The sequence below is a fragment of the Nannobrachium achirus genome (genome assembly GCF_963921795.1).
Source record: "Nannobrachium achirus genome assembly, contig: SCAFFOLD_505, whole genome shotgun sequence".
In the NCBI taxonomy this organism is placed as follows: domain Eukaryota; kingdom Metazoa; phylum Chordata; class Actinopteri; order Myctophiformes; family Myctophidae; genus Nannobrachium; species Nannobrachium achirus.
The window spans coordinates 1-17,500 of NW_027665040.1; the positions used below are offsets into that span (position 1 = coordinate 1).

Genomic DNA, 17,500 nt, shown 5'->3' on the forward strand with positions numbered 1-17,500 from the left:
CACCAGGCACATGGACATCAGAGGGGGCTTGAGCCCCTGCCCTTTTACCCTGTCTGTAAAAAGTGCCCCCTCTCTCCAGACCATGAATGCAGTTTTCACTATGGTGAAAGAAATGAAAATGCCCCTTCTTTCCATGTCATACCTGAAGGCAGCATTCAAGAGAATTGCCTTGTCCAAACTCTACTGAACTTGAATGCAGCATCTTATGTTGAAAGAATTGCCCTCTCTGGGTAGAAATCCATCATCCTGAAGTGTCTCTAGACCAGATCATTACAGGTGGCACTCACACATTTAACAGTAGGTTGGAACCTCTAGACCAGACCACTGCAGGTGGCACTCACACATTTAACAGTAGGATGGAACCTCTAGACCAGATCACTGCAGGTGGCACTCACACATTTAACAGTAGGATGGAACCTCTAGACCAGATCACTGCAGGTGGCACTCACACATTTAACAGTAGGATGGAACCTCTAGACCAGACCAGGTGGCACTCACACATTTAACAGTAGGATGGAACCTCTAGACCAGACCACTGCAGGTGGCACTCACACATTTAACAGTAGGATGGAACCTCTAGACCAGACCACTGCAGGTGGCACTCACACATTTAACAGTAGGATGGAACCTCTAGACCAGACCAGGTGGCACTCACACATTTAACAGTAGGATGGAACCTCTAGACCAGACCACTGCAGGTGGCACTCACACATTTAACAGTAGGATGGAACCTCTAGACCAGACCAGGTGGCACTCACACATTTAACAGTAGGATGGAACCTCTAGACCAGACCACTGCAGGTGGCACTCACACATTTAACAGTAGGATGGAACCTCTAGACCAGACCAGGTGGCACTCACACATTTAACAGTAGGATGGAACCTCTAGACCAGACCACTGCAGGTGGCACTCACACATTTAACAGTAGGATGGAACCTCTAGACCAGACCAGGTGGCACTCACACATTTAACAGTAGGATGGAACCTCTAGACCAGACCAGGTGGCACTCACACATTTAACAGTAGGATGGAACCTCTAGACCAGACCACTGCAGGTGGCACTCACACATTTAACAGTAGGATGGAACCTCTAGACCAGACCACTGCAGGTGGCACTCACACATTTAACAGTAGGATGGAACCTCTAGACCAGATCACTGCAGGTGGCACTCACACATTTAACAGTAGGTTGGAAGCTCAGCTCTGAGATGAGAGGCAACCGTTTTGGCTCAGGGCACCTCTATAAATGTGTTTTATTTCCCATCCACTGCTCCTATAGAGCATCTATAAATGTGTTTTATTTCCCATCCACTGCTCCTATAGAGCATCGCAAGTGGTTTACCGGTGCCACTTAAAATCTCCCATTCATGGGGCGTCCGGTGGCCTACTGGTCAAGGCGCATACCACATAGGCACCGCCACATAGGCATGGTTGCCGCGGCGTCGCCGGTTCGATTCCCGATCCGGACGACCTTTGCTGCATGTCACTCCCCATCTCTCTCTCTCCCGATTTCCTGTCAGTCTACTGTCCTATCAATAAAAGGCATAAAAGCCCCAAAAAATACATAAAAAAAAAAGAAAAAAAAAGATTTAAAATCTCCCATTCATTTCCCCCATAGACTTTTACAAAAATATTTATAACAATTATGTTAAGCCTCGAACCAAGCCATCCAGGGTGGCAGTGAATCATGACCATAAAACCTTTGATCCTATGTGAAAACATATTTTAACCCATTCAGGCCGGGAAAACATTTTGCTGTTTGGGAGGGGCTTACAGTACATGTACAGTATGTAGCAACATATTTGTTTTGTAGGCTAATTTCTGATTTAGCCCTATTCTATAGGTTAGGCCTAAATGGGTTAATATTGCATTATTTGATGTACTACTAATAACTACCCTTTGTTTAGCGATTTTCAAAATGTTCTTTTCATAGAAATAAAGGTTGTATGGTCATGATTCACTGCAATCCTCGATGGCTTGGTTTGAGGCTTAACATAATTGTTATAAATATTTTTGTAAAAGTCTATGAGGGAAATGAATGGGAGATTTTAAGTGGCACCAGTAAACCACTTCTGTTGCGATGCTCTATTGCGGCTGCATCTAGGCTGTTTAGAAAAGCCGGCGAGGAGCTAAACACAGGATTAAGAGGCGTTTAAAGAATCCAGGTCCACTCCAATCCATGCCTTTGACCGTGTATTCTTCACCACACAGAAAGTACAACAACTCCAAGGCATTAACGGTTATACTACCGTGGAGCTTACGGTGTTATGTTGCGTTAAGAAGGTTACGGTCAACAGAAATGTTACGCTCCCAGCCAGGCTCCATTCAGATTCTAATACTGTGTCCAGGTGAACACAGTGAGGAGTTATTAGCACATCTGTTGCAATCTAAAACATCTCATTGAAGATCCTAGCTGCCAAGTCATGCATGCTCAAGCCTAGAACATGCACCACGTGTGTGGAGATTGTGCTCGCTGTTCACAGCTTCCAAACAAAAACAATCTGCTTGAAATCCGTTCAGGCATTCATGAGATAGCAGCCATTATGTTTTCTTCAAATGTAAACAAACATGGCTGCCATGTTTGAAAGATGGGGTTGGTATGGGGGTTAAACATGCAATTTCGCGATCGCGATCATGCCTAGTACACTGTTGTACTAGTACATTCAGGAAACTCGGGGTTGGCACCATAAAGGTTAACTGTGCAGCGCCTCAGCTCTGGTGCCCAGCGTGCCCACCACCTCCTACCAGTGCTCTGCCCACTCTGCCCACTCTGTCAAACAAGACTAAGTGTGCAAACCTTCACGTCAATTATTAAATCAATGAGACTTTGCATAAGTCACTTTATGGCTCCTATACAGCATCCCTGCATGACATTGTTCATTTATGGCTCCTTACTTGTATGTCATGTTACGATGATGTGAAAATATGTAATTATTATTTCTCCCTCCTAAGACACGATTCATGTCACAAGAACAACTTGAGAGAATGCCTGTTGGCACAGATTGAAAATATCCACTTGAATTAGATATAGATAGATAGATACCTTTATTATCCCATAATAAATGGGGAAAATCAGTTGCCCAGAGGCAGCACAGCAGTATAAGGTTATTTACAAAGTTACAGAGAAGTAAGAAAAATAAAAGAAACAAGAACAGAGTACAGTAAAGTACAGTACAAAATTCCAGAGTCTCTAATCTCGTGGCAACGTTCACCAAAAATAGCCGATCTACAAGCTCACAACGTGTCACTTTGATGCGTTGTGAGCTTGTAGATCGAGCTATTTCTGATGAAGAGATTTGTTGTAGAGAGAAAAAGAGCGTGTTGAGGGTTACGTTTAAAATGGTTAAACTGAAGTGATGTTGATGAATTCCAAATATTATCATAGTCATTTCTTTGGCTGCAAGAACATAGTTTTACAATGTTAGTTGTTCACATTGTGCAAACTGTTTAGGAAAGTGTTTCATAGACTGGGACTGAGCCTGACCTTACACACATCTGTCAGTACACAATGCTGCCAGGAGAGGGCAGTGGTACTCCACAGATAGTTGATTCTGAAATCACCTTTTAGAAAATGATGACTTAAAAGCTGGGCGTTTTCTGAAAAGAACTTCAGTAAAACTTGAATTTCTCAGCATGGAAAATTATTTGTTCTAGCTTAAACCTTTGACCTTTGCTGAAAATAATTTGACTTAATGGTCATGTGGAAATCAATACAAATCAATGAAAAGGATGCGACAGACAGAGATTTGTGGAATTGTGTTTTTATAGAATAGTTTTTTTTCTGGTCTATTATAGTTTGTCATCGGGGCAAATGAAATGCTAATCATGCTCTGTGTGTGTGTGTGTGTGTGTGTGTGTGTGTGTGTGTGTGTGTGTGTGTGTGTGTGTAGTTGTGTCGCAGGTACCCTGGCTTCCTGCGGGTGGCGCTCTCTGACCCTCAGCCTGACCGGAGGTTCTTCAGACGCTGCTGGGTGACCTTTGAACCCACCGTCAACATCAAAGAGACCTGCTGGAACCTGCAGAACATCAGGGTAACACTTCTACACACTGCACCAAAACCAAGCATGTAGACTAGAGACACTCATACATGCTTTTGTTTCCAGTAGACTGGATTACTGTAACGGTCTGTTCACATGACTCTCCAGCAAAGCTCTTAGAAAACTCCAACTGATTCAGAATGAGTCCTGACAAAAACTAGAAAATATGACCATATTACACCAGTTTTATATGTTGCTACTTGTCTATAAATGTCTCTGTGGCTCAGGGGTTAAAGTTCTCAGTCCTGGGGACTGATTTCAGTCTTGAGAATTCCATAGGAGCTATTTCTGAGATCTGTGCAGTGCAGATCCGCAAAATAATAGACTATAACTAAAAAGCTGTTCTAATTTCAAGATATGAGTAACTATTTGCACTTGCCAGGCTAGCATAGAATATAACAGAACTTCAAAAGATACTTCTATAAAATGCAGCATGGATTGGAACCAGAACTTCAGGGAAACACCACAACTATTGGTGTGCGCTGTGCATGCCATGTGTCAAAAATCACATATTGGGACATAGTCTGTAAATAAATTTCAGTCTTTCATTTCTTTTGGCTTTAACTCATATGCTCTGGGCCCAGCTACATCCTAGACATGTTGAAGCCATATGAACCCACAAGAACCCTTGGGTCACCTGGGGCAGCATGGCCTGATTATTGTTCACACTGTTGGAACAAACAACACATGGTGAAGCAGCCTTTCACTACTATGCACCACACACCTGGAATAATATTCCACTGTACATCAGACAATGCCCAACCACAGCTGTTATTAACACCTTCTAAGCCTGGTCGTACTCCCTCGGACTTCCTACTGGGTCCCATCAGCCACACGTCTATTCCCGGACTTTTGATATAAATGATAATAATAAAAAAAAAAACATCGGAAATTCTTCTCTGTGTCTTTTTGGAGCTATCTGAAACGGTTAATATGCTCTCACAGTCATTTTCTGGTGCTGGGTGTGATACTCGTAATATCCAGCAAGCCACGCCGTTGACTCACATTCTGGATGGATGGCTGGCCAGGAGTGGCCATGAACTCTCCCCAGTGTTGAAACTCAACAAGAAAGACACACAAGATGGCTACTCTTTGTCTCTGTTCGTGGATCGCGGTTTCAATCACGTTCGGGCGCCGCTTCTCTATCGCTCCTTTCCCTGCTTCGCCGCACGTAAACGAATGGAATTGATCTCCCCTCCGCCTCGCCAAAGTAAGATCGCCGACCTCTGCAGGATGAATATGTACGCTGTATCGAGCACTCCATTACGTGTTGTTATCATGTGGGCTTTGTTTTTTTAAAACATGTTTGTAAATAAATGGCTTATTTCTTCGGCGCTACCTCTGTTCAGAGGGTTCTGCCGCGGCTTGCAACGTGTTAAGTCCAATTTAAAAACCTATTTATTTAATATTGCTTACTCTACCCCAACATCCCATGATTTATATAGTCTAGTCTTTTCTTGTTTTGAATGTATGTATTGCATTTTTAATGTATTTTTAAATTGCATTGTTACATTCAGTGGTTCTCAACCTGTTTTTTGGGTCCCCAGATGGTTAACTTGATGATAAACATTGTTTTCTCACTGAACAGTAAACAAACCAACATCAATTTTAAGAGGGTATCTGCACATTCGTAAAGTGAAAATTTAAATACCTCTAAAATGACAAATTAAACATTGGCCACATTTTCAAATATTATAGGCAGAAATTGTGAAAATAGCAGATCTACATGCTCACGACGCCTCGCAACGAATCGTGTTATACAAAATGTAATGCCTCAACTCTTAGTGCTCGTCAGGGTGGAGGGGTCCCCAGTTAAAATGTGATTATTTTGGGGGTTGCAGCCTGAAAAGGTTGAGAACCACTGTACTAGGATGTGATGACGCTGTCACTCTGAAATCTAACCAACTGTGTGTGTGTGTGTGTGTGCGTGTGCGTGTGCGCGTGTGCGTGTGCGTGTGCGTGTGTGTGTGTGCGTGCGTAGCTGCGTGACTGTGAGCTGGCTCCGGTGGTCAACAGGGACCTGGCTCGGCGGGTTCGTAACGTCAACGGTCTGACGCACCACAAACCGGTGGTCCGTAACGACATCAAGCTGTCTGCCAGACTCATTCACACACTGGACACCAGAGGACTGCTGTGGGAGGGAGACAGGCAGGCAGACAGACAGGTAAGCACTGTGGGAGACAGACAGACAGGCAGACAGACAGACAGACAGACAGACAGACAGACAGACAGACAGACAGGTAAACACCCTGGACCATAGACATAAGCTGCTTTTCCATAAAGATTTTTTGAAAATGGGAAGCAAATTATCAGAAATTATCGAAAAAAGACAAAGCTAATTTAGCCTGTTTCCTTCCACTGATAAAATGCGATCCTGGGGGTTTGCAATGTGAGCTTGGACTTGGAGGTCTGCTGTTCTCAGCCGTTCTGTGCTCGCGATGTCGTTGTGGGACGGAGAATAATGATGACGGATGGTTTTACTTTTGAGGAAAACTGCTTTGAACATAAGCGGCCGACCCCCCAGAACCTATAAAGCTATACAGCATTTAGTCTGGTGTAGCCAGACAACTATTCCACAATCTCTGAATGCTATATAGAGTCTGGAACGGCAGCTCCCGAACGGCGAGTATCGGAAGTAGCCGCTGCTGCACTGAACTGTAGTCCCATTGGAAACATAATAGAAACACAATAGCTCAGACAAAGTCATTCGAGCAGCATATTCTTGTTATGGGTGTATAGTTTAAGAAAACGTTTGAAAACATCATGGAGGTAACACCAACAACACCAGAGAAAGACTAAATAACGCCCCCAGAAATATTGAAAGGAGACTTAACGCTTCCAGTAGGACATGTTATTGCTACTGCACCAAGGGAGCGGTTGCGTCACATCTGCTTTATCTCGCACTCATCGTTTCTATTTCCGTTTGCCAGACTGTATGCCGGGAGCATTTCCCAAATCGTGGAGGCAACAGTCTGGCCACGCGAGACTATATAGCATTCAGAGATTGTGGCATAGTTTTCTGGCTATGCGAGACGAGACTACTAAGTAACCTAGAGCTAGACAGCTAGTCCTTCCATTGTGGACTGGAAGCTGAACCAGGGACAACACGTTTCTCTGTGATCACTTTCTGCTGCGTTCACCTCCTTGTTACTAACACAGCAATGATAGCATGGATTAACATGGGGTGTTTTGTAATGGAGAATGGACCAGGAGTAACAGGTTGTGTTTGGTGGAGGTGTCTATGGTGTAGAAGTGATCATATAGTGAGTAATTAATGAACATTATTTTTCCATAGATAGATAGAGCACATAGCCCAGTGAGAGATATTTTTATATTTCACAAATAAACTTACATAACATTACATAAAGGACTGTGTAAAATGGAGTAAAAAATACTAAACGCCCATGGAAGATAATGACATGCAGGGGTTGACACTAAGGTCTCAGTCATGTTCTACTTGTCCAAATGTTATGCCCACTTGCCCGAAAAGTAAATTGTCCATTATAAAATGATAGGTAAGATTTTAATTACCGATCAATTTAAAATGTATTTATTTACTTTCTGGGGCTGTGTGATAAAATGTCATACCTCGATACCTCCAAATCCAAATACCCTTAGTGTCAATGCCTGACATGTAAACAGCATGTGAATCTCACAATCAACAAAGCCTGCCTGGTATAAACAGATGAGACACACAGTGGTCGTCTGCAGCACAACAGCAGCAGCTACACAAATCTGTGCAACAGAGTGAAGATGATGAATATAAAACCCTACAAATATATTTAATGTTTGCAACAGAGTCGTCATGCTCCTAATACCTCCAGCATGGATATGTGTGCACAAACAGACACTGCATGCAGCTGCACTGTTCATCCACCAGGTGGCTTTGGAACTGTACAGTACAATACAATACATTGAAAGGCAAGCACATGGATTTGGTAGAAATTAATACAGGGATATTTCTAACTCTGTTACACACATATTTCAATTTGTCTGATTGACATAGAACTAGAGTTCTAATGCAGGGGTCTTCAGTGTTTTCAGGCCAAGGACCCCTTAGTTGAGAGAGAGATGAAGCAGGGACCCCCACAACCTGTTCATAGATTCCATATAGTTTCATCATTTGACAGCACAATCATCAGTGTATTTTGGATTCACGTCAATTTGTGTTTTCAGATATTTAACCACTTGAACCGTCAATAGTTAATAAACATGACCTTTAACTCTGTACTTTAACTCTGAGCTTGCAGATCTGCAAGCTCACAACGCCTCGCGCTGCGAGGCGTTGTGAGCTTGTAGATCGGCTATTTTTGGCTAAAGTTCTGGACTATATGGACGCTAGGGTTCAAGTGTATTAAAAAAAAAAAAGAAAAGTTTCTATCTATCACACAATGATTGGAGGACCCCCTGTAGTAACTCCCTGTTGAAGACCCCTGTTCTAATGTATAATAAACTCAGTTTCCAGAGTCCAACCTGTTGTAATGTCTAATAAACTCAAACTAACTGTAACATACTGTATATATTTCTATAAACTCAGTTCCCAGAGTCCAACCCGGTGCTGAAGAACATCACAGACTACCTGATAATAATAAAGTATATATATTTATAATGTATAATAAAGTCTATATATTTCTATAGTTCCCAGAGTCCAACCCGGTGCTGAAGAACATCACAGACTACCTGATAGAGGAGGTGAGCGCAGAGGAGGAGGAGCTTACCGGCGTTGCCGGGGGCAACGAGGCCGGGGACGCCAAGGACCCCGCCTCCACCGAGGTCACCATGGAAACCGACGACAAGCTGCTGAAGGTGAGCCGGGAACCATGGGAAATGTAGTTTACTGAGACGCCGGGAACCATGGGAAATGTAGTTTACTGAGACTACGCTGTCTCTCTGCGTTCTACGATCCTATAGTTTACTGAGATGCTACGCTGTCTCGGCATTCTATGATCCTATAGTTTACTGAGACGCTACGCTGTCTCTCTGCATTCTATGATCCTATAGTTTACTGAGACGCTACACTGTCTCTCTGCGTTCTATGATCCTATAGTTTACTGAGACGCTACGCTGTCTCTCTGCGTTCTATGATCCTATAGTTTACTGAGACGCTACGCTGTCTCTCTGCATTCTATGATCCTATAGTTTACTGAGACGCTACGCTGTCTCTGCGTTCTATGATCCTATAGTTTACTGAGATGCTACGCTGTCTCTCTGCATTCTATGATCCTATAGTTTACTGAGACGCTACGCTGTCTCTCTGCGTTCTACGATCCTATAGTTTACTGAGACGCTACGCTGTCTCTCTGCGTTCTATGATCCTATAGTTTACTGAGACGCTACGCTGTCTCTCTGCGTTCTATGATCCTATAGTTTACTGAGACGCTACGCTGTCTCTCTGCGTTCTACGATCCTATAGTTTACTGAGACGCTACGCTGTCTCTCTGCGTTCTACGATCCTATAGTTTACTGAGACGCTACGCTGTCTCTCTGCGTTCTATGATCCTATAGTTTACTGAGACGCTACGCTGTCTCTCTGCGTTCTATGATCCTATAGTTTACTGAGACGCTACGCTGTCTCTCTGCGTTCTATGATCCTATAGTTTACTGAGACGCTACGCTGTCTCTCTGCGTTCTATGATCCTATAGTTTACTGAGACGCTACGCTGTCTCTCTGCGTTCTATGATCCTATAGTTTACTGAGACGCTACGCTGTCTCTCTGCGTTCTATGATCCTATAGTTTACTGAGACGCTACGCTGTCTCTCTGCGTTATACGATCCTATAGTTTACTGAGACGCTACGCTGTCTCTCTGCGTTATACGATCCTATAGTTTACTGAGACGCTACGCTGTCTCTCTGCGTTATACGATCCTATAGTTTACTGAGACGCTACGCTGTCTCTCTGCGTTCTATGATCCTATAGTTTACTGAGACGCTACGCTGTCTCTCTGCGTTCTATGATCCTATAGTTTACTGAGACGCTACGCTGTCTCTCTGCGTTCTATGATCCTATAGTTTACTGAGACGCTACGCTGTCTCTCTGCGTTCTATGATCCTATAGTTTACTGAGACGCTACGCTGTCTCTCTGCGTTCTACGATCCTATAGTTTACTGAGACGCTACGCTGTCTCTCTGCGTTCTATGATCCTATAGTTTACTGAGACGCTACGCTGTCTCTCTGCGTTCTATGATCCTATAGTTTACTGAGACGCTACGCTGTCTCTCTGCGTTCTATGATCCTATAGTTTACTGAGACGCTACGCTGTCTCTCTGCGTTCTATGATCCTATAGTTTACTGAGACGCTACGCTGTCTCTCTGCGTTCTATGATCCTATAGTTTACTGAGACGCTACGCTGTCTCTCTGCATTCTATGATCCTATAGTTTACTGAGACGCTACACTGTCTCTCTGCGTTCTATGATCCTATAGTTTACTGAGACGCTACGCTGTCTCTCTGCGTTCTATGATCCTATAGTTTACTGAGACGCTACACTGTCTCTCTGCGTTCTATGATCCTATAGTTTACTGAGACGCTACGCTGTCTCTCTGTATTCTACTTAATGCATGTATTTACTGTGTTTACTGCAGGTGTTGGATAGGCTGCTGCTGTATCTCCGTATCGTGCATTCGGTGGATTATTACAACTTCTGTGAATATCCTTCTGAAGACGAGATGCCTCATCGATGTGGACTGCTGCATGTCAGAGGATCTCTGCCTACCAGCAAGATTACTAGTACTGAAGGTAATCTATTACTATTACTGCTCCCTACCCAACAGCAAGATTACTAGTACTGAAAGGTAATCCATTACTGTTACTCTATAGCAGGGGTTCCCAAACTTTTTTGTCTCAGGGCACCTCATAAATTTCTTTTTTTAATCCGAGGCACCCCTACATTATAATTTTCACTCCCAGCACCTTATATTTATAGCATATCGTCGTTGTCGGGTGGAACCTTGTATGTCCAAAACCGTTCGTTTTGTATTTATCATCTATAAAATGTACTAAACTAGTGAAAACAGCCGATCTACAAGCACACAACGCCTCGCATCGCGAGGCGTTTGTGCGACAGTCTTGTATGATGAAGCAGGGCCTTGCTTTACCAAGATGTACAAATTTGAAACTTGGAGATACGAGGTTTCTGCCTGACAGTGACGATATTTTAGTGATTATGTTGCGAGTAAACGTTGAGATAACAGCCATTTTGGTTAGAACTGACTGAAAATAACTTTGTACTTCAGGTTTAAGATGATACTAAATATTTTTTCAAGTGTCCAAATACTATCAAATGATCTCGCGGCACCCCAGGGTGCCCCATCACCCCCTGCTCTATAGAGCTTTTTCCAGTGATGTCCAAACTAAAAAGCAGTTATAATTTCAAGATCAGAGTATTTGAGTTGTCCAGACTAGCAGTAGAATACAACAGAACTTCAGAAGATACTTCTATAAAATTAAGCATGGATTGTTGGCACACACACATTCAGTGAAGGCAGTTCAGAACCCCAAATATTGGTGTGCGCGGCACGCGCTGTGTTTCAAAAATCACATATTGGGACTTGATCTGAAAAAAATAGTCTTGAGATTTATTTTTGGCTTGAACCCCTGAGTCCTTCTCCTTCTCCTCTCCATGCAGTGTCAGAGCACCAGAGGAAGTAACATTATGGGTGCGTTGGGAAATGCGCACTGGGTGTGTGCTCAGTGTAGTGAGTGCAGTGGGCGTGACGTTGTAGAGTGCGTTCAGTGTGGCTTGTTTACGAACGGCCAGTTAAGCTCTGAACTCTGAAGGTAAACTTTCTGAAAAGCAGCAGTTGCTAACGTAACGTTGATATTGAAAGGAGATGTAATTCATAGCATTGGCCTTCCTGCTGTTAGTTTACACGTTGATGTGTGTGAAACTATCAAGCCCAAATGACCAATTAAGCTGCAAATGCTGTCTTATTTTGCGGTAATTTCCTCCATTGTTCACAGCTGAGAAGCATTCGAGACACGGCCATGAAAACCAACCAATCAGAACACCGCACTGACGCACCACACCGCCAAACACCATCTTCTGAGTAGGGTCGTTCAGTGCGTGCACTCAGCACACCAGTGCGCCGCGCACTGGATTTCCGACCGACAACGCACCAAGTGCACCGAATAAACGAACGACAACATGGCACACCAGGGTGTTGAGTGCGCACCCTATGAATGACATGTACATAACAGTAACATTATGAATGTCTCCTCAGTGTCAGAGCACCAGAGAATGTAAAGCCTCTGTCATAGTCCGCGGTGAAGAGCTATCCACTGCAAATTTTAGGTGGAAAGCTTTCCACCTCAAGTCAGAAAACAAGTGGAGGCCATCATAGTCAGTCATGGTGAAGTCCTATCACTGAGACTGACTGGTCCAGGTCGACCAATCAATGAACGGGGTGAAGAGCCTATCTGTCTTAAATTAAAAACAGAGAGATGTGTCGGGGTTCGTGGTGGAAAGCTCTTCACCGCGAGTAATGACACAATGTTGTAGTTTCATGACTCAAAAAGACTACACCGCGGTGGATGGCTTTCCACCGCAGTGCTGACTATGATAGGGGCTTAACATTATGGATCATGTACATACAGTATATAACATTAATGTGTTTCTCCTCCTCAGTATCAGAGCACCAGAGGATGTAACATTATGGATCATGTTCATACAGTAACATTATGGATGACATGTACAGTTCATAAAGTATATAACATTATGGATGTATCTCTCCTCTCCTCAGTATCAGAGCACCAGAGGATGTGTGAGGAGCGTCTCTCTCCTCTCTTCTCCTGTAGGGTTAGGGTTAACATTATGGATCGTACAGTATATAACAGTATGGATGTATCTCTCCTCTCCTCAGTATCAGAGCACCAGAGGATGTAACATTATGGATCATACAGTAATATAACATTATAATCTCCTCTCCTCAGTATCAGAACACCAGAGGATGTAACATTATGAATCATTTACATACAGTAACATTATAGATGTATCTCTCCTCTCCACAGTATCAGAGCACCAGAGGATGTGTGAGCAGCGTCTCTCTCCTCTCTTCTCCTCCTGTAGGGTTAGGGTTAACATTATGGATCATACAGTATATAACATTATGGATCATGTTCATACAGTAACATTGTGGATGTTTCTCCTCAGTCTCAGAACACCAGAGGATGTGTGAGGAGCGTCTCTCTCCTCTCTCCTCCAGTAGGGTTAGGGTTAACATTATGGATCATACAGTAATATGGATGTGTTTCTTCTCAGTATCAGAGCACCAGAGGATGTGTGAGGAGCGTCTCTCTCCTCTCTTCTCCTCCAGTAGGGTTAGGGTTAACATTATGGATCATACAGTATATAACAGTATGGACGTATCTCTCCTCTCCACAGTATCAGAGCACCAGAGGATGTGTGAGCAGCGTCTCTCTCCTCTCTTCTCCTCCTGTAGGGTTAGGGTTAACATTATGGATCATACAGTATATAACATTATGGATCATGTTCATACAGTAACATTGTGGATGTTTCTCCTCAGTCTCAGAACACCAGAGGATGTGTGAGGAGCGTCTCTCTCCTCTCTTCTCCTCCTCAGAGAAGGTCACAGAGGAGGAGGCTCTGAGGCTGGGCAAGAAGGATGCAGAACAGGAGGTACATGCACACACACACACACACACACACACACACACACACACGCGCACACACACGCACACACACGCACACACACGCACGCATGCACGCACGCACACACTCTCAAACACACTCTCAAACACACATGCACACGCACGCACCCAGGTCTTATTGCAGGGCTAGGCATCCTTAGGCACGGTGCCAATGTTGGCACAGGGGATGGTGGTCACTGGCACACTGGCATAAAGCTGAGAGTGTAAGTTAAATTAAGTCCACTCACATCTATATGCAATTTACATCTTGCTTATCATTCTACATTCATTCAAACTGATAACTTGTCTCGCGTCACGGTTGCATCTGCAACGTGGCGTGAGCTTGTATGTCTGCTGTTCTCCGGATGTGTCCCACAGATAATGCTACAGTAATTTCTCGCGGAAACAGCTGCACAGAAATATATTCTATTACTATAAGGATGTAGGCTCAGAGCTGCCGCACACCTTCTGTGCAATGCATGATGGGACGTTGGAAAGTTGTGGATAGAAGGTTGTTATTCATAGCCTGTCAAAATCTAAACATGATGTTGTGATTATTGTCTAATTTCATGTTGATATGTCACACTGACTATCAAGAACATGAAAACATGACACTTCATGTCAGAAAGGTTACTGACTCCTGACTTAATGGCTTGATGTGGTCTGGGTTAGGGTTAGGGTTATACGTCTGACCTTACTTACTCAGTCCTGTCGCACCTCAAGGCTTGTAGAATGTAGAGCCAGCCATGCCAACCAGCTCTCTCCACCTGGTCGGTCGTAGGCAAGGTGCTGAGCTTGCCTTGTTCCAGATAGGCAGTCACGATTAATACAAAATCGTCTATTCGCGATTATTTTTCATGTTCGCGATTATTTTTCATATTCGCGATTATCGTCAATTATCCAATTTAATTCAAAAATTAGTGGGTTTTGACAATAAAACCATTCTTAAACCTCAAGTCAACACTTGCATTCTTGAATGCGCCTCTTCCTTGTTGAACGACGCTTGTGCCATGGGGACCATGAACGCTCAATGCTCGTCCTCACTCAGTCAACATCAGCACGGCACGCACTGAAGTCACACAGGCAGGCTGGCTGCCGTGGCTGGCTAACTAAACATGCTTAAAAAGTTTGTTTCAACCGATCCGATCAATTACGCGTTGTGAGCTTGTAGATTTTCCAATATCCACAGTATAAAATGGGGCTAAAGTTTGCAAGTAAATGTACCTAATAGTTACTTTACACCAGTGAACTGATGTTCAAAAAGCAATTAAATTGCTATTCTTCATTAAGGTGTACAGTATGAGTATTATCAAAGCTCATAGCCTGCTATCATAGTGGCATAAAATGAAGGGGGGAAAAAAAGACGATATATTCGTCAATTGCGATTATTTTGTATGACGATTAATCGTCTCCAGAAAGTCCTAATCGCGACAGCCCTAGTTCCAGAGTCACATTGCATGTAAACGTCTGACCAGCTGGAAGATATTAAGGATGAAATGTCTGATGTGTTTGTTTTGTTGTTGTTTTAATCTTAAAGGTGGAGAAGTTCCTGACAGCCAACTCTCAGGAGCTGGGAAAAGACAAGTGGCTTTGTCCTCTGAGTGGCAAGAAGTTTAAGGTACTGTGTGTGTGTGTGTGTGTGTGTGTGTGTGTGTGTGTGTGTGTGTGTGTGTGTGTGTGTGTGTGTGTGTGTGTGTGTGTGTGTGTGTGTGTGTGTGTGTGTGTGTGTGTGTGTGTGTGTGTGTGTGTGTGTGTGTGTGTGTGTGTGTGTGTGTGTGTGTGTGTTTCTACAGATATATAGATAGATACTGTATATACTTAATTAATCCTGTAGAGTAGACAGTCCTCCAACTATCTGACCTTCACATTTAACCTTAACCGATTTAGTGCCATTCCCGAGATATCTCGCAAAAAGTACTCGAGTATCCGCAGTGCCGATCGCGAGATATCTCGCGAAAAGTAATATATTACTGTAACGGCGAGTACAATACCGAGTAGAATGGAGGAGGCTCCGGAGACGAAATCCGTCGCTGATTTGTCATCATCACGGCTCCACGAGCACAAAATAGTCATCCCATAACATTGAGGTGGACGGGGGATCTCATCTTTAATGTCCATTATCTCAAAACTACACTTTAGAAGCGAAGATGGAGGCAGATGCTCGCTTATATAACACATACATAAATGCTCCGATGCAATCCAGCATGGCACCACGTAAACAACGATCGGTTCCGGCGCAGGACGCGATGACGTCAGACCGGAAGTGTTCGCGCTGTGGACTTCTGGCCTTCAAAATAAGATAATGGGAGTGAATGGGAGCCTGAAGGTGGCGTCGGGGACTTAATAATCCGTTAAAGTCAGAGGCTTTAAATGGGTTAAGAGGTGGCTTAAATCAAATCAAATTTGTAATCATGAGTAATTATCTGTTCCATCTGTCACTGGAGTTACTCATAATTGGCCTGTATTAGTCCCCTTTGCAATTTGCTATTTACTATTTTACTTACTGTTTACTATTACTATTTACTACTATTTTACTATTATCAGCTTCAACCGTGAGAGGTGGCTTAAAGCAAGTCAAACGTACAATCATGGGTAACTATCTGCTACATGTCACTGGAGTCACTCAGCTTGCTATAATTATGTCCCCTAAATGTTTTACTGTATTGTTTTGTATTGTATGTTTTGTATGTTTTGTATGGATAGCCTTTTACTACTTTTGTACAGCCTGCCCAGGGACTACAGATGAAAGCTAGCCTATGGCCATCTCTGGCTCATTTACATAGAAGTGAAAACTGACATGTCGATCAATGAGTACTGACCTGTCAAATAAATACATAAATAAGTGATGGCCAGACAAAATGAGAAGAAATGAAACCATTAATAATGTCTGCAGCTCCATAGTTTCAGCAACAACCTAAAACCCTTAGAAAGTAAACCACTATGTGTAGGAATGCTGCTGCAGCCTGGTGTTGGTGCACCCTGCACAAAGAAGCTTTCAGACCAAGTGTAATGTGAAACTATAAAGCTCTGTGTTCAGGATGCTGACAACAATATGCCCTGATCTATTTATAGAACAACTGCTGCATGGACCTACTCTCTCTCTCACTGAGATCAGACGTCTGTTTGAAGAAATACACAATCCTCTTATGACTTCTCTCGTAGAAAAGGTTTTTTATTGAACACTTCTTCTAATACAGGCTTTTAGCAATAATGCAAAATCTATGAATAGGCAGAATTTTAGGTAAGACAGACAACAGACCCCAAGCTCCAAGTCCTCAATATCAGGTTATTATCGGTTAAGACATTATTATCCAACCAAGAGATGTGCTTGACAGAATATTGTTTCAATTTCTGGGTACTGCACGGTGATAAATATCCCCAGACAATTATTTAACCAAAATACATTTTGCTTTAAATCTTTAATTTGTTAAATCTGGAAAATATCAGTCATTACCTGCAATATGCTACCTGATGATAATGTGAATGTAAAGCTGACAGAATTGTTTTTATTTTGAACTAGATTTTGGTCAAGTTCAATATGTCTCCCTGCAGCTCCCTGCACAAGGCCATGTCTGTTGCATGGCTAAATGTGACAAACCAGTGACATCTCAATCAAACTTCTCTACCAAAACCTCCAAATCAGACTCACTGTACAGCAGTGTTTATACCATGTTGATTACATCCCACTAACCTAATATGGGATTACTTCCCTAAAAGTTGAAACATTTCAGCTGCCAAACCTAATATGGTTTTGCTTGCATTATGGTTAAAACAAAAGCCAAAAAGATAGACTAGTAGCAACGGGATCAGAGCT

General features: G+C 43.1%; 1 protein-coding gene across 1 annotated transcript in view; it reads left to right on the forward strand.

Moving 5' to 3' along the window:
* Positions 1-3,891: 3,891 nt before the first annotated feature.
* Positions 3,892-17,500, forward strand: part of LOC308280650 (serrate RNA effector molecule homolog) — a gene marked incomplete at its 5' end in the record, with an annotated part of 18,743 nt that continues 5,134 nt past the window's right edge. The window contains 6 exons of the mRNA XM_080754977.1: positions 3,892-4,032; positions 6,020-6,202; positions 8,677-8,844; positions 10,623-10,776; positions 13,563-13,675; positions 15,224-15,304. Coding sequence (XP_080611103.1) covers positions 3,892-4,032; positions 6,020-6,202; positions 8,677-8,844; positions 10,623-10,776; positions 13,563-13,675; positions 15,224-15,304 — 840 coding nt within the window. The remainder of the gene's footprint in view (positions 4,033-6,019; positions 6,203-8,676; positions 8,845-10,622; positions 10,777-13,562; positions 13,676-15,223; positions 15,305-17,500) is intronic.